An 18829-nucleotide genomic window follows, 5' to 3' on the forward strand; every position below is an offset into this window, starting at 1 on the left:
TTGACTCTTGCCATGCAAAATATTTATATTGGACTTTTAAACAAAGAACTTATATTATGGGAAAGTTTTTATTCCCATTTTTCTCTGAAAAAAGAATCAATTGCAAAGAGAATTCAAATATTTTAAGATATAAATGCCTGTGATTCTCTCGAAAAATTGCTGGATTTCTATCTTATTGAGGTTAGGACTTGTCTACTTAAACTTTCGGGTTTGTCAGATTTGAGGCTCTCAATTGTAAATGTAAAGGGCTTTGCACCTGTATGAGCCTTATTCACGGCTACATTTTATTTATCTTCCTTTATTTCCATTTTATTAGTTTTTAAATTTTACTTCAAATTTATATTTTCTGACTGTATTTAATATACAGACACAAGTTACCTTCAATTTTTTCTGAAACAATGCAGAATATAAATAAATACAAAAACATTTAATCATGCCAAATGAAATGAAAGTTAAAATTATTTCCTAAAATGTAGAATTAGACAGTTCTTATGTTCACAAAAGTAATTATTAGACATTAGGATAGGCCCATCCAATATATGTTTGATATTTTGTATTTCATTCATTTTGTTGGCTAATAATGCAAAAGATATTAGGATGTTCAATATTAGGATGTCAAATGCTTATGGTTATGTGTTGAATTCAGTAGCATCTATGATTAAACATATAAAATATAGTCTATTTTCCATTTTCAATGCTAAAATAAACCTTAAATTGCAATGACGATAAATTGTCCAAAGGAATTGAGAAATGTAAATTTCAACATGAGGGTTGTCAAGGGTCACCTTTACATAAAAAAATTGTTCATTAGCATACATATACAAGGAGATAGCAGTTTAGATTTGCAAAGAGGTAAATGTAAACAACCTTAGTATTGTTGAAAGTAAACACTATCTATAACAATTTGAATTTTCTTTTCTTCTTCTCCCCAAAGCCCCCTAGTACATAGTTGTATATTCTAGTTGTAGGTCCTTCTGGTTCTGCTATGTAGGACACCGCCTCACCATGGCTTGATGAGCAGTGCTATGTCTGCGCCCAGGATCTGAACCAGAGAAATCCTTAGCTGCCCAAGCAGAGCATGCAAATTCAACTACTCAGCCACGGGGCCGGCTCCTAATTGGAATTATTTTTAAAGCTATGAGATTTATTTATAACCTGAATAAACTATATTCAAAAACATTTAAATAGAAAAACTAACTCTTACAAAGGATGACCATGTATGAAAGCACAAATAGCAATAATTTAAGTTTGTAATTCAGTAATTAAGTGTAGACATTTGGAAGCACATATTACTGTTCCAGTTATAATGCAAAGTCATCATAAGTGAAATATGAAATAATTTTCCTTTTTCATCTGTATTTTCAGAAGCAATACAAATTAGAAAATATAGTTACAGAAACATCAATTGTAATTCATTCATAGTAATGCATTCAGAATTGGAGGTGGGGAATGGGAAGTTCTCCTTCTTTGGTAATTTATTTATTTATTTTTGGTGAGGAACATAAGGCCTGAGCTAACATCTGTTGCCAATCTTCCTCTTTTTTCTTGGGGAAGATTGCTGCTGAGTTAACATCTGTGCCAATCTTCTCTTATTTTGTGTGGGACACCCACCACAGCATGGCATGATGAGAGGTGCATAGGTCTGTGCCCAACATCTGAACCTGCAAACCCTGGGCTGCCAAACTGGAGCACATGAACTTAACCACTACACAACCAAGCTGGCCCCTTTCTTTGATAATTTTTTAGGACTCTACTCTCAGCTTTTGTCCTTTGAATGTGTGCATGTGTTGACTGCTTTTCTCTACTGGGCCCTCATAATAATTTAATATATAAATATAACATGTGTAATATGATACTTTATATATAATAAATATTATATGTACTATATAACTTGCCATGCTCTATTTGTATCTGTTTATTTATATAATTTTCTCTTATGCTAATCTGTGAATTCTTTGAGGGTAAAGTGTAATACTTAGTTTATTGTGTGTTTTTCCCACAATAATTGTTGAATAAATTTATGACTGAATAATTGAATGACTGACTGAATGAATGAATGTTTGCATCTTGTCTTGAAGCCATCTTCATGCTTTCATTTATTTTATGCAATATTTTAACTTTCTACTTATGTTGAAAATACATATTAATATATTTCAAACAATTAAAAGATGATGCCCAGAAGTTTTTCTAAAGGGAGAATATCCCTAAAACACATTGTTCTAATCTAAAAAAGTATGATTGTAGTAATCAGAATATTTTTTAAACATATATAAATTGCATTACATATTTTCATTATGATAAGGGGACGATAACAGTCTTACCCTTTTCCAGTAATATAGTTTTCAGTTAATAAATTGAGTTCTCTAATCTGGGACTGACAAAGTACCAGGAAATGTCCAAATTCTAGTTGACAGTGTTCTTCAGTGGGGCTTTCCAAATAAGAGTTTAGCATTTCACCATTGAGGATTCTTAGAGCAGGTAACATTTTAAGTAGAGAATGCCTATTGAAAACAAGAAAAAAAATTAATAATATGGAAAAGGAGAGTTTATATATAAAATAACCATATGTCTATTACTTAAGGACAGAGTATATCTCAGAAACTGCTTTTGATTTTGTAGAGAAAATGACACTATTACATTTGTTAAAGAAATGTATGGTATCACGTCATGTACAAAATAAGTTTTAGAGTTCTGGACATAAATTTAATGATTTTCTTCTGAAACGCAAATGGAAAATTCAAGCAGTTGCAACTTGGTCTGGGATAAATAAAAGGCTGCATTATGAGAAGAATAATATCAGATATACTCTTTTAAAAAGAAGACAATTGAAATAATCTTACTAAAAGTTGCTGTTTATTTCAGAAATAGACATGAATTCTGACTGTTTCTCTTAGTAAAATATAGCGAGAGTAAGACTAAAACAAGAGGGGTGAGATTACCCTGTTTTTCATGATGTGGAAAAATCTAAAATTATGATATTTTTCCTTGAATTTTGCTAATAATTATAATTATTGAGAATCGTCAAGATGTGAGCCAAAGTCTATATCAATTTAAAAGACAAATGCTGTGAAAAACTGGGTCAGACAGCAAGAGCTGTCCACAAACCCTGGCAATTTAGAAGTAATTCCCAAGCCTTTCATAACGAGAGAGCAGTTCTCTTTCAAAAGGCTATACTGATGGTCACAGAATCAAAATGGACTTCCTGAATGAGTAAAACTCTTTAGTTAAAAATTAACAGTTGCTATGAGGAAAACTACAAAACTCTGACCAAAGATATCAAAAAAGACTGAACAAATGGAAGGATGTTCCATGAAGACATTTTCATGGGTAAGAAGATTCAATATTGTCAAGAAATCAGTTCTTCCCAACTTGATATATATCAGCAAGATATTTTGTGGATATTAACAAACTGACTCTAAAGTTTATATGAAGAGGTAAAAGACCCAGAAAAACCAACTCAATATTGAAGGAGAAGAACAAAGATGGAGGACTAATACCACCTGACTTCAAGATTAACTATGAAGCTACCGTAATCAAGACAGCATGGTATTGGCAAAAGAAATAGACCTACACAAATACCGTAAACTGATCTTTGACAAAGGAGCAAATGAAATACAACGGAGAAAAGATAAAAGGTGGAATAACTGGACCATCCAAATGCAAAAAGATGAATCTGGACACAGACCTTATACCATCCACAAAAATTAACTCAAAATGGATCACAGATCTAAAAGTAAAATGCAAGTCTCTAAAACTCCTAGAAGATAACATAGGAGAAAATCTAGACCTTGATTATAGTGATGGCTTTTTAGATACAACACCAAAGACAATCCGTGAAAGAAATAATTGATAAGCTGGACTTCATTAAAATAAAAAAATTTCTGCTCTGAGAAAGACACTGTCAAGAGAATGAGATGATAAGGCATACACTGAAAGAAAATATTTGCCAAAGACACATCTGATAAAAGACTGTTATCCAAATTATACAAAGAACTCTTAAAAACTAAACAATAAGAAAATGAATATCCTGATTAAAAAATGAGCCAAAGACCTTAAAAGACATCTCCCCAAAGAAGATAGAAAGATGGCAAATAAGCATATGAAATACATTCAATATCATATGTCATTAGGGAATTGCAAATTAAAACAACAATGAGATTCCACCACCTACCTATTAGAACGGCCCAAATTCAAAGCACTGATAACACCAAACACTGGTGGACATGTGGAGAAACAATAATTCTCATTAAGTGCTGGTGGAAATACAAAATGATACAGCCACTTTGGAAGACAGCTTGGTGGTTTCTTACAAAACTAAACATATTTTACCACTTGATCCAGCAATCAGACTCCTTGGTATTTACCCAAACAAATTAAAACTATGTCTGCACAAAAGACTGCACACAGATGTTTATAGCAACTTTATTTGTATTTGCCAAAAGTTGAAAGCCTCCAAGATGCCCTTTGGTAAATGAATAAACAAACTGCGATACATCTGAACAATGGAATATTACTTAACATTAAAAAGAAATGAGCTCTTAAGCCATGAACAGACATGAAGGAACCTTAAATGTAGTGTTACTAAGTGAAAGAAACCAGTCTGAAAAGACTATGTACTATATGATTCCAATGATGTTACATTCTGGAGAAAAGTGAAACTATAGAGACACAAAGATCAACGGTCGCCAAGGGTTCAGGCAGAGAGAGGGATGAATAGGCGAAGCATAGAGGATCTTTAGGGCAGTGAAACTATTCTGTATAATACTACATGTGGATACATATCATTACACATTCCTCAAAACCTATAGAATGTAGAACACCAGGAGTGAACTCTAATGCTAAGAAGCAGGTAAAAAGTATTATGCTTTGTTAATAAAAAGTTTAAGGTAATTAAGAAGATTTGCGTCCATATATCTTGAACCTTTTTCATAGTCTTGAAGCTAGCAATGTTTGCCAACTCATAAACTACCTACTACATTTACTACAAAGGGTTAAATAAATGGTATATATCATGTTTCTGGTTGGATTCATTTTACGTTATGGTTCAAAAGCAGGATGTTATATTAAGATAATAACTATTCATCACAGGTGATGAGGCAATCAGAGGTATTCACCACAGAGGTATGACATTAAATATAACATGAAATCTTTGGCTGAGGCAGTCATCAAAGCAAGGAAAGGTTACTCTCTGAAATTGAGGCTGGTAATAATCAAAATACAATGAAGAGATTAACTATCTGTATTCCACCCTACCAAATTGTTTATTACATTACTAAGAAAGCTACACTGTATTCTTTGTAATGTCAAAATAACTTATTCAGTAATAATTATATACTGTCAGGTATGAAAGAATGATGCTTTTGAGATATGATAATAAAGGATGTTGAAAGTTAAGACTGTATTGGTGTTCATCCAAGTTAAAAAAGCAGATGCTCTAATTCTATTACTGATCCTGTTTCTTTGGATTAAATTTCCTAAATTATAGATGAGTAACTACAAGCCTTCAATAACTTGATGAAAATTGCCCTTGAGAATAACCAACAGTTCTAATTCTCTGGGTAGCAAGCAAATTTCTATCTAATACCTTGGTGTCTAGAGTGGACCTGACCAGCAGAAGAAATGAGGTGTACCACTGACAGACTGTAGACTGAAATAAGTACATCTTATAAGGAAAATGAATAAAGCAGACTTTCTTATTATAAGTCAGATTCCTTAGAAGTTAGGTAAAACTTATTTTTCTTTTCTTCTAGAGTATAATCATTTCTGGTTAAACAAAAACGGTAAGCCATTGGATGTACAAAACATTTCACCTGGATCCCAGACCCACAGCAGTATTGCAGGTGCAATAGCACCTATGACATACTCTTGAGCTGCCATCTTTCAGTCTCATTTTGGTTAAATGAGGAGGTGTCAACAAAAGGAAGGCAATACTCATGCTGCTAACATGAGAACCACAGGGAACATATGCATCCTTTATCTTAGTTACTCTCTAAATCTATTGCAATGGGAATTCAAGGATCACCCTCGCAGGGTGATGGTTCTGAAAAGATTGTCCTTGAATGATTCCATCAGTGGTACCTGAGATGCTTTTAAAATACAGTCTTCAGCTACACCAAAGATCTCTACTGGTGGGTTCAGAGAAATCCGTGTTTTTAAAATAGAGCCTTTCTTGTGATCTTAAAGGATAAGAACAACTGCATTGGGAAGAAAAATAGGCTACGACACATTATACTAAAATCAGAGATGCTCAGGTTTAAAAACCTTTAAAAACTCTAAAATTCTTATCATTTGCAAATTGTCTTAAATTTTCAGAAAAATATATGTCACTTGGAAATTTATAGCATGCCCTATATATCAACGATTGCAGAAGAATTTGCCAAAATAAGAGATATTGTGGGCCTGGGCAGTTATATTCCAGCGATCTATTCATGGGTTAACGTTGCCATTGGTTTTACATAAATGGTATAAAATTTTCTTAGAAAAGTATTCCTGTAACACTAAAATTAGAAAGTACATATCAAATATATAGAGAAACCAGCTTTCTATTCAGAAATAATTGACGACAAGATGAACATCTATTTTCACCAAATAATCTAATATAATCCTAGAGTCAAGAATATAAGAATTTGCTTTATTAGATTAATGGACAGATCAATATTTTACCACAAATATTTTACTTAATAGGTGTTTATTCTCCAGACAACCAAAATAAGTAAAAATAAATAAATTCATAGATGACAGGGGACATTAGGTTTGTTTCCAGGTATTACAACTGGCATTATGTGGAAGTTGTTCAGATCCTAACTGACAATAGATCAGCAAGGGGGAAAATGATAATTTTATCATCAAATAGTATATTTTGGACATGGCTATTGATATAGATTCCATTAAGTTCAATATTTTAGCTACAGACAATAATTCTAGAGAATTTGGCTCAACAGGGCTTGAATTTTTACTTTGGAATATTTTGATGTCAGATTCATCACCTTTATATAAAAAAAATTCCCAAAAGTTTATTTTAGTCAGAATATTTTTAACCTCTTTTGGATGTAAAAATTTAGTTTGCTTGGATCTTCAACAGTATGACAATATCTTGAAATTTGTGATTTATACAATAAATATCCAGATTGGAGTTAGCGTTTTATTTTAAAGATCTTGTCTTTAATTTTTTTTTTTTTAAGCAACAGTTCTCAGATCTGTGTAAGTCAGTAAAGCATGGATTGGCCTTAAGTTCAAGTGTAGCCTTATAAAAGTCTATGATGAATGTGTTAGAAAGTGCTGTAACAAGTTGATTCATGTTGGAAATGAAGTATAAGAATACCGTGAGATCTCAATATTAGTTTTTCCAGCTGGGCTCCTCCTAGTCAAGGACTAAATCAATATTTCATTTAGTAAAAACTTCCTTGTGAATATTCTGTCACTTAAGAAGCTCTATTAATCATTAATGAATGAAACACTTTCCCAAAGGAGATTCCAAACTGAGTTTGTGGATTAAGTTTTAAAAAGAGATTTCTTAGTACATCAGTTTTGTTCATGTTATCACTGGCTAGACATGAAAGTAAGAAGCCATTGGGAAAATCTATAACTAATCCCTTTGTTGGTATCAAGGGGTTATGTAAAGTTCACTGGAACACACTGCTTAAAGTTTGAGTTTATCCTTTATTAACAAATCCATATTTTATGGATTACTAGATTTTAAATCCTTTAGATAAATGAGTCTCTTCTTAAAATTATGAAAGTTGTATTAAGCTAACTGACCTAAGTGAAATTTGATAGGTAACATTTTCAAGGTTCTATTACTCTAGTTCAGAAAAGTTCATTAAAACTTTTAGAAATTATAATAGCTAAATAATTGTACATATTTATAATATAAATACCACCTATTTTCTCTCAGTATTATTTGTAATTAAATGTTTTCTTTAAAATGAAGTATATTACTTAGTAAGTGTAGTAAAAGGTGAATATTTATCGTTATATATTTATATTAGTTTAATATATTTTACCACAAGCCTATTTTATTCAACAAAATGAGTGTTTATACTCCAAACAAACAAAATAATGAAAAACAAATAAACTCAAAGATTATTCAGAACGTAGGTTTGTTTCTAGTTGTTGCACCTGGCAACGTGGCAGCTGTTCGAATGGAAACTGATGCTGGATCAGCAAGAGAATTCATGTTCTACTTGCCCATCACCTAATAGAAAAATTATTGCCCCTAAAGAGCTTGCTCTGAATATGAAATGACTATTTTATTTGTCATCATAGACTTGGTCTATACAGTTACTTGGGAAAATAAAGATATCTATCTAAAAACAGCCCATCAGATATTTTCTTTATAAATAATATCACCTGCCAAGTACAGTCTTTTTGACATAATTATACTCTTCTTTTTGTATGGTAAATTTCACTCTGAGATCTGGCTCCTAGATATGTGGGCCCAAAACTTGGGATTAGTACTTTAAATCCCAAAGTAAGAGAAGCACAGCCCCAGAAATTCAGCCAATGCATCTGGTTGGGGACCTTGACTGCTTCTATTCCAGATGAGGGAGTCCACCCAGCCGGCAAGAAGTCTAGAAACATATTTAGAGGGCTTCTTCACATATACACAAAATTTTTAAATAGTTGTAATTTCTGATCCCCTATGATTTGACTAACTAATAGTTGATATTTTCTATAATAATTTGTCATAATATTTTCTCAGGACACTTGGAGTATCTGATAAACACTATCATTCCCTAGAAGTCTGAGGACTCCTGTTTTAGAATTCCCGATATTGATAATTACTACAAATCAACAATAATATCAATTGTCAATTTATAGATAATAACATTTTCAATCACTAAAATAAAATTAAATAAATTCAATAGAAAAATTAAAGGGGCTGAAACATGCATTTTTTCAAGCTTTTACACATTATAATGTAATTAAATTCTGTAATGTATTCCTTCAACAAATAATTTTGGGTGTCTACTACTTACAAGGGATAGAAGTATATATATATACTTTCAGTTCTGAATTAGAAGGATCTGTACTATAATCGAGGGCCACTCCTACTACTTAACTTTAGCCCTTTTTTTTTTATGGGTTTTTTTTTTATTAATGTTATGATAGATTACAACCTTGTGAGATTTCAGTTGTACATTTTTGTTAGTCATGTTGTGGGTACACCACTTCCCCCTTTGTACCCTCCCCCCACCCCCCCTTTTCCCTGGTAACCACCGATCAGATCTCCTTCTCAATATACTAATTTCCACCTATGAGTGGAGTCATATAGAGTTCGTCTTTCTCTGACTGGCTTATTTCGCTTAACATAATACCCTCGAGGTCCATCCACGTTGTTGTGAATGGGCCAATTTTGTCTTTTTTTATGGCTGAGTAGTATTCCATTGTGTATATATACCACATCTTCTTTATCCAATCATCAGTTTCTGGGCATGTAGGCTGGTTCCACGGCTTGGCTATTGTAAATAATGCTGCGATGAACATAGGGGTGCAACGGACTCTTGAGATTTCTGATATCAGGTTCTTAGGATAGATACCCAGTAATGGGATGGCTGGGTCATAGGGTATTTCTATTTTTAACTTTTTGAGAAATCTCCATACTGTTTTCCATAGTGGCTGTACCAGTTTGCATTCCCACCAACAGTGTATGAGGGTTCCTTTTTCTCCACAACCTCTCCAACATTTGTCACTCTTGGTTTTGGATGTTTTTGCCAATCTAACGGGTGTAAGGTGATATCTTAGTGTAGTTTTGATTTGCATTTCCCTGATGATTAGCGATGATGCACATCTTTTCATGTGTCTATTGGCCATATTCATATCTTCTTTTGAGAAATGTCTGTTCATGTCCTCTGCCCATTTTTTGATCGGGTTTTTTTTTGTTGTTAAGCTGTGTGAGTTCTTTGTATATTATGGAGATTAACCCTTTGTCGGATAAGTGGCTTGTGAATATTTTTTCCCAATTAGTGAGCTGTTTTTTTGTTTCAATCCTGTTTTCCCTTGCCTTGAAGAAGCTCTTTAGTCTGATGAAGTCCCATTTGTTTATTCTTTCTATTGTTTCCCTCAACTGAGGAGTTACAGTGTCCGAAAAGATTCTTTTGAAACTGATGTCAAAGAGTGTACTGCCTATATTCTCTTCCAAAAGACTTATTGTCTCAGGCCTAATCTTTAGGTCTTTGATCCATTTTGAGTTTATTTTGGTGTGTGGTGAAAAAGACTGGTCAATTTTCAATCTTTTGCATGTGGCTGTCCAGTTTCCCCAGCACCATTTGTTGAAGAGACTTTCTTTTCTCCATTGTAGGCCCTCTGCTCCTTTGTCGAAGATTAGCTGTCCATAGATGTGTGGTTTTATCTCTGGGCTTTCAATTCTGTTCCATTGATCTGTGGACCTGTTTTTGTACCAGTACAATGCTGTTTTGATCACTGTAGCTTTGTAGTATGTTTTGAAATCGGGGATTGTCATTCCGCCGGCTTTGTTTTTCTTGCTCAGGATTGCTTTAGCAATTCGCGGTCTTTTGTTGCCCCATATGAATTTTAGGATTGTTTGTTCAATATCTGGGAAGAATGTTCTTGGGATTCTGATTGGGATAGCATTGAATCTGTATATTGCTTTAGGTAGTATGGACATTTTAACTATGTTTATTCTTCCAATCCATGTGCAAGGAATGTCTTTCCATCTCTTTATGTCATCGTCAATTTCTTTCAAGAAAGTCTTGTAGTTTTCATTGTATAGATCCTTCACTTCCTTGGTTAAGTTTATCCCAAGGTATTTTATTCTTTTCGTTGTGATTGTGAATGGGATTGAGTTCTTGAGTTCTTTTTCTGTTAGTTCATTGTTAGTGTATAGAAATGCTACTGATTTATGCACATTAATTTTATACCCTGCTACTTTGCTGTAGTTGTTGATTATTTCTAATAGTTTTTCTGTGGATTCTTTGGGGTTTTCTATATATAAGATCATGTCATCTGCAAACAACGAGAGTTTTACTTCTTCATTACCTATTTGGATTCCTTTTATTTCTTTTTCCTGCCGAATTGCTCTGGCCAGCACCTCCAGTACTATGTTGAATAGGAGTGGTGAAAGTGGGCACCCTTGTCTTGTTCCTGTCCTCAGAGGGATGGCTTTCAGTTTTTGTCCATTGAGTATGATGTTGGCTGTGGGTCTATCATATATGGCCTTTATTATGTTGAGGTACTTTCCTTCTATACCTATTTTACTGAGGGTTTTTATCATAAATGGGTGTTGGATCTTGTCGAATGCTTTCTCTGCATCTATTGAAATGATCATGTGGTTTTTGTTTTTCATTTTGTTGATGTAGTGTATCACGTTGATTGACTTGCGGATGTTGAACCATCCCTGTGTCCCTGGTATAAATCCCACTTGATCATGGTGTATAATCTTTTTGATGTATTGCTGTAATCGGTTTGCCAAAATTTTGTTGAGGATTTTTGCATCTATGTTCATCAGTGATATCGGCCTGTAGTTCTCCTTCTTTGTGTTGTCCTTGTCAGGTTTGGGGATCAGGGTGATGTTGGCTTCATAGAATGTGTTAGGGAGTTCTCCATCTTTCTCAATTTTCTGGAACAGTTTGAGGAGAATAGATATTAAGTCTTCTTTGAATGTTTGGTAGAATTCTCCAGAGAAGCCGTCTGGTCCTGGTCTCTTATTTTTGGGGAGGTTTTTGATTACCGTTTCTATTTCCTTACTTCTGATTGGCCTATTCAGATTCTCCATTTCTTCCTGATTCAGTTTGGGGAGATTGTAGGACTCTAGGAATTTGTCCATTTCTTCCAGGTTGTTCAATTTGTTGGCATATAGTTTTTCATAGTATTCTCTTATGATCTCTTGTATTCCATTGGTATCTGTTGTGATTTCTCCTCTGTCATTCCTAATTTTATTAATTTGCGATTTCGCTCTTCTTTTCTTGGTGAGTCTGGCTAGGGGTTTGTCAATTTTGTTAATTCTTTCGAAGAACCAACTCTTTGTTTCATTGATCCTTTCTATTGTCTTTTTTGTTTCAATATCATTTATTTCTGCTCTTATTTTTATTATTTCCCTCCTTCTACTGACTCTGGGCTTTGTTTGTTCTTCTTTTTCTAGTTCTGTTAGGTGTCGTTTGAGGTTGCTTACGTGAGCTTTTTCTTGTTTAGTGAGGTGAGCCTGTATTGCGATGAATTTCCCTCTTAGGACTGCTTTTGCTGCATCCCAAATGTTTTGGTATGTCGTGTTCTCATTTTCATTAGTCTCCAGATAAAATTTGATTTCTTCTTTAATTTCTTCAATGATCCATTGTTTGTTGAGAAGCGTGTTGTTTAGTCTCCACATTTTTGCACCTTTCTCTGCTTTTTTCTTGTAGTTGATTTCTAGTTTAATAGCATTATGATCAGAAAAGATGGTTGATATTATTTCAACTCTCTTGTATTTATTGATGTTTGCTTTGGTTCCCAAAATATGGTCAATCCTTGAGAATGTTCCATGTGCACTTGAGAAGAATGTGTAACCTGCTGTTTTTGGATGAAGTGTTCTATATATATCTATTAAGTCCATCTGGTCTAATTTTTCATTTAATTCTATTATTTCCTTGTTGATTTTCTGTCTGGATGTTCTGTCCATTGGTGTTAATGGTGTGTTGAGGTCCCCTACTATTATTGTATTGTTGTTGATGTCTTCTTTTAGTTCTATTAAGAGTTGCTTTACAAATTTTGGTGCTCCTGTGTTGGGTGCGTATATATTTATAAGTGTTATGTCTTCTTGGTGGAGAGTCCCTTTTATCACTATATACTGTCCCTCTTTATCTTTCTTTATCTGTTTTGCTTTGAAATCTACCTTGTCTGATATTAGTATAGTGACACCTGCTTTCTTTTGTTCATTATTAGCTTGGAGTATTGTTCTCCATCCCTTCACTCTGAGTCTGTGTTTGTCTTTGGGGCTGAGGTGTGTTTCCTGGATGCAGCATATTGTTGGATCTTGTTCTTTGATCCATCCTGCCACTCTGTGTCTTTTGATTGGGGAGTTCAATCCATTTACATTTAGAGTGATTATTGAGATGTGGGGGCCTACCACTACCATTTTGTGTCTTGTTTTCCGCTTTTCTTCAGTTTCCTTTGTTTCTCGTCCCATGGTTTAATCTGTTCTGATGTAGAGCTGCTACTCTCTGTTGTTGTCCTTCTACTTATCTCCTCTGCTCTTGGTTTTGTAGCCCCTTTCCTTTTTTGGATTTTTCAGGAATGAGGGTTTTCCTGAGGATTTCCTGAAGAGGAGGTTTTGTAGCCCCTTTCCTTTTTTGGATTTTTCAGGAATGAGGGTTTTCCTGAGGATTTCCTGAAGAGGAGGTTTTGTGGCAATGAACTCCCTTAATTTTTGTCTATCTGCGAAAGTTTTTATTTCTCCATCATATTTGAAGGATATTTTCGCTGGGTAGAGAATTCTCAGCTGTAGATTTTTGTCCTTCAGATTTTTGAATATATCATTTCACTCTCTTCTAGCCTATAAAGTTTCTGCTGAGAAATCTGCTGATAGCCTGATGGGGGTTCCTTTGTAGGTTAGTTTCTTTTGCCTGGCTGTCCTTAGTATTTTCTCCTTGTCGTTGACTTTTGCTAGCTTCACTACTATATGGCGTGGAGTTGGTCTTCTTGCATTGATAAAGTTTGGAGATCTATTGGCTTCTGTCACCTGAAGATCCATCTCCCTCACCAGATTTGGGAAGTTCTCAGCCATTATTTCTTTGAATAGGCTTTCTGCCCCTTTCTCCTTCTCTTCTCCCTCTGGTATACCTATAATCCTTACGTTGCATCTCCTAATTGCGTCTGATAATTCTCGGAGAGTTTCTTCATTTCTTTTTAGTCTTGCTTCTCTCTCCTCCTCTGCCTGCAGCAATTCTATATTGCCATCTTCCAAATTGCTAATTCTTTCCTCCATATTATCGGCCCTACTGTTCAGAGCATCTAGATTTTTCTTAATCTCCTCTATTGTGTTCTTCATTTCCAATATTTCTGTTTGGTTCTTCTTTATCGTATCAAACTCTTTTGTGACATAGCTCCTGAACTCGTTGAGTTGACGGTCAGAACTCTCTCTTAACTCATTGAGAATTTTAATGATGGCTGTTTTGAAGTCATCATCATTTAGGTTATATATCTCATTTTCTTTGGGATTGTTTTCTGTGTATTTGTTATTTTCTTTCTGTTCTGGAGATTTAATGTATTTTTTCATATTGCTTGATGTTGTTGATTTGTGCCTCCGCATGGAGATAGAGTTTAGTTGCTCCTTTCACTTGTTTCAGCTGCTGTGGTGGGGGAGCAGCTGTTTATACTGCACCAACCAGGAACCCTGTCCGCAGTTGCTAACTGGGCCTGGGCCCCTCCTCGTAGCCACAGTGGCCCTTTGGATTCCCTCCTCTGCTGTGGGGGCCGTCACAGGGGGGCTTCAGGCTGCTGGCGCCTACTGTTGCAGCCCACCTAGATATGCTCTCTCCTTGGGGTCTGCAACGGTGTTATGGGCTTTTCCAGCGGCCAGGGGTGGGATCACTTATATTTGTCACTCCGTTGCTGTCGGCGCCCACAAAATCTCACTTGTCCTCTATGGGTCGTAGGAGAGCTATTGGCATCTTCTACAGTCTGTGGTTAGTTCACCTGGCTATGCTGCTTTTGCCCTGGGGTCTTCCAGCTTTGTGGCTGGTGGCTGGGTGCCTTCTACTGGTGCTGTGCAGAGGCTTTCCCTAAGGCTGCTGTGAGCCTGTAGGGTTTCCCCCTAGGCTAGGAAGCTGGGTCTCTGGAACTCCCCCCAGCCCCAGTCCTCTCCGAGATCTCCGGCTATCCCTAGACCCACGGGGCAGGCAACGGCAGCTGGGGGTCGCCCCGCCCTCTGGGATTCTCTCCGGGCCTCTCCCGGAGCCGTGAATGCTCGGCGTGGCCCCTCTGCTAATGGCAGACAGAGAGTTTTGTCTGCTGCCCGGGCGGAACTCCGGCGCTTCCCGTCCGGGTCGCAGAGCTGGCCTTTGAAAGTTCCCCCAGCCCCGGTCCTCTCCGAGATTTCCGGCAATCCCTAGTCCCACAGGGTGGGCAACGGCAGCTGGGAGACCTCCGTACCCTCAGCGACTCTCTCTGGGACCCTCCAGGCGCTGCGAACACCCGGCGGGGACTCCCCGCCAATGGGGGGGAGAGACTCTCCCCGCAGGCTCAGGTGTGCAACTCCAAAGTTTCCCTCTGCGTTTAGGAGTAATTGCGGTGGGTTTAGGTAGGGTTCTGGTCACCTGTTTCCACCGTCGCTCCTCTGTTGTGTGCTTGCTCCTGCCCTAGATGTGTGTAGATCCTCTGGGGGCGTCCGTTGGAAGAAAGCCGCTTGCGGGTACTAGGCTGCTCATCGGGGTCGGAGAGTTTTCACCTATTTCCACATCCTCCTGGAGGAAAGTCCATCCGCCTTCCGATGTATAGTCGCGTGGGTCTCTCAGACATCCTGAGATGCTGTCTGGATATCCTTTGTCAAGCAATAAGTGTCCAAATAATTGTAGACTCGAAGGGGGAGAGACAAAGAGGACTACTCATGGCGCCATCTTGGATCTTCTCACTTTAGCCCTTTTTAATGCCTGAACTCTCGTTTAGTTTGGCCACTTTTCCCTAATCTCTTATCACTTTGCTTCTGAAAACAATATTCCCCAAACACTATTTTCCTTTTCACACAACTATTTAAAATTTCTCCATAGCTCTTTAAAAAGAGTGGCTAACATTTATTAAGTGTGCTATGTGAGAGGCACTCCTATGCAATGCTTTCATGTAGTTTCCTCAACTACAAAGCGGGGATACTAGGCAGCAATTTCATCAGGCATATCGTGAGGATTAAATGAGAACAATGCTTGGAACAAAGTAAATACTATACCACTGTTTGCTATCATTATTAGTTTTCATGGTTACCATTTTTTTACATACATTTTCTATACCTAACAAGATTATAAAAATGACTTGAAATCATGGGTTACATTGAATTTCTTTTATGATATTCAATATGTTAGGACACTGGTTGCATATAGCAAGCATAGAGTAAATACTTGGTGACTGAGTAAGAACCAATATATAGTCTGGTTAGCCTAGTAATGGAAAATAGTAGATTTTTGCGTGCTTACTATGTTCCAGAAGTTTTCTCAACAAAATATGTGTATTATCCCATTCAATTCTCATAATTATCCCATAAGCTAGGTACTATTATTATCCTCATTTTGCCAAGAGGATTCAGACACATAGGAAAGTTAAGTTATTTGCCCAGGATCACACAATATAGGGCAGGAGTAGGATATCCTTGTTTAAAAAACAGTGATTTCCAAACTTTAGTGTGCACTGAATCACCCAAAGGGCTTGTTAAAACACAGATTACTGGGCATCATCCCCTAGTCTCTGATTCAGGGGGTCTGGACAGTGGCCAAGATTTTGCATTTCTAACAAGTTTCCAGGTGATGGTGGAGTGCTGGTCTGAAGATAGACCTCTGAGAACCACTGCACTGAGTTATATTCTTTCCTCTATGCTACACAGCTTAAATTGCACTTGGAAAAAGATGTTTCTAAACAAGAAGTTGACAAGTCCTATCCTAAAACATGTGGAAACATACCAGGTTACCTTAAAAAACAATGTAATATTAGGAATTTATGTGGAAACTGAGTTTTGAAGATAAAAGAAAGAAAAATAGACTTTCAGGCAAAGATAATAACTCTTCTGTGATACATAAGTTATCAACTAGTAGCAAATCACACAGGTGTTTGACTTGTTGTAAAAATGCTGCTATTTTCTTAACCAAAGACAAAATAACAAATTCAGGAAACCAATGCATCTGGAAAGAGTGTCAGAGGTATGCAGAGGCCTCAGACAAGGGAGGAAAAAGAGAGTACTTCCTAGACTCTTATCTTATTCTACAGGTAGATTAAGTCAGATATAGGAATTTCAAACATAACTAGATCATTGATTCTTCTGTAATAAATCTTATTTTCCTCTGAAGTGATCAGCACCAGGATCTTCCTGGTTATGGCCACACATCAGAGAGAAACCAAATCAGGACAAATAGTCAAGTGCTTCTGACCTATGATCAGGTGTCACAACAACCTTTTTTTCAATTATTCATTCTTCTTTGTCTACATTTGTTCATAAATGTTGTATTTTCACTACCTGGTCAAATTGAGAAGACTTGCTGACTTGCTCCAAACTCTAAGGATCCTGAAATAGATTTTTCCTACCTGAATTTTAACAGATGTTTGCCTTTCCTTACACTTAGCATGTTGCCAAACTCACCTACCTTGATAAACCCATGACCCAACATGATACAAATGTCAAATGTACAATAAATCACATCAAACCATGTAACAAATGAATGCTGCTAGATATAAAAAGAGACAAGAGTTTAGGACAGAATCATCATCAGTACCAGAAAATTCCAAAGTGGACATATGCAAAGTCTTTCAGTATTCTGGGATGTAATTCACCTGGACCTGGGTAAATAAGTAAAGATTTGAGGATGTGTGAGAGAAAATCACTTAAGGCCCAGGGAAAGATCCAGTGGAAAGTGAAAGGCAGGAAAATTACAGGAATTTACATAGGGCTGGGAATAATTCTCATCAGCCCAAGTTGAAAGGATACATATAAGAGGCATCAGGGAGAATACTCAGAAAGTTGGCACCATAGTAGTGGGGCTAAATTAGCACTAGTCTAAAGATTTCTTTGGGACTTCTCTAATAGAACTTAAGAGCAATCTTTGAAAGCATCTCATTAATTCTAAGTAACTTAGCTGCTGCACAAAAGAAACAAAATAGATGTTATTTAAAGGAAAAAACAAAATTAAGAAATCAGCGATATAAAATTTAAAATGTCCAGAATACAATCAAAATGACCAGGCATGCACGAAGCAGGGAAATATGACCCATAATCAGAAAAAAAAATAATAAAAATAGATTTCAAAATGATAGAGATGATGGAACTAGTAGACAAGGATGTTAAAATAGCTATTATACATAGTCTTCATATGTTCAAGACGATTTAGGAAAACATGAGCACAAATAGGAGAGAAATTGCAAATGTCAAGAAAAAAGACAAATAAAACTTCTGGAGATGAAAAACACAATATCTAAAATATAAACTGAAAAATAGTCTGGATAGGATTAACATCAGAGTAGATACATAAAAAGAAAATAGAGCACTTGAAGACATAGCAATAACTATTAAGAGTGAAATACAGGCAGAAAAAAGTGTAATAAACGTAAGAACAGAGCAATAGAGACTTCTGGGATATATCAAGGTCTAATATTGGTGAAATTGGACTCCTAGCAGGATAAGATAGGAAGAAAGCAGAAAAAACATTTGAAAAATAATGTTCCCCAAATTTCTAAATTTTATAGAACTATAACTCTATCAGATCCAAGGGGTTCTATAAATCCTAAGCAGAGAAAATCCATATAAAACCACACCAAGCACATCATAATCAAATTGCTGAAAACCACTGACAAAGAGGAAATATTAAAAGTATCCAGAGACAGAGGAATGAAGACAAGAATATCAGCAGACTGATCAGAACCAACGAGAACCATGAGACAGTGGAAAGACATTTTAAAGTACTGAGAGAGGAGATTGACTGCAAAGGGGCATGAAGTAATTTTGTGAAGTAATGAAAATGTTCAGTATCTTGATTATGGGGGCTTTACAAAATATTTACACCCACAAACAAAACAGATGAGGTTTATTACATGTAAATTATCTCAAAAAACCTGATTATAAAAAAAGATGTTGGTCAATTTGGGGAAAACAGTGTTAGCATAATATGAGCGATTCAGATTAGAGAAACTTTTTTAAAGAAGAAAA

General features: G+C 35.8%; 1 protein-coding gene across 2 annotated transcripts in view; it reads right to left on the reverse strand.

Annotated features, from left to right (window-relative positions):
- Nucleotides 1-18829, reverse strand: part of LRRIQ1 (leucine rich repeats and IQ motif containing 1) — a 225161-nt gene that overhangs the window by 122861 nt on the left and 83471 nt on the right. For both annotated transcript variants that reach the window (XM_070507201.1, XM_070507200.1), the window contains one exon: nt 2322-2501. In XM_070507201.1, the coding sequence (XP_070363302.1) occupies nt 2322-2501 (180 nt within the window). The remainder of the gene's footprint in view (nt 1-2321; nt 2502-18829) is intronic.

This window comes from Equus asinus, chromosome 4 (assembly GCF_041296235.1).
Source record: "Equus asinus isolate D_3611 breed Donkey chromosome 4, EquAss-T2T_v2, whole genome shotgun sequence".
Lineage (NCBI taxonomy): Eukaryota > Metazoa > Chordata > Mammalia > Perissodactyla > Equidae > Equus > Equus asinus.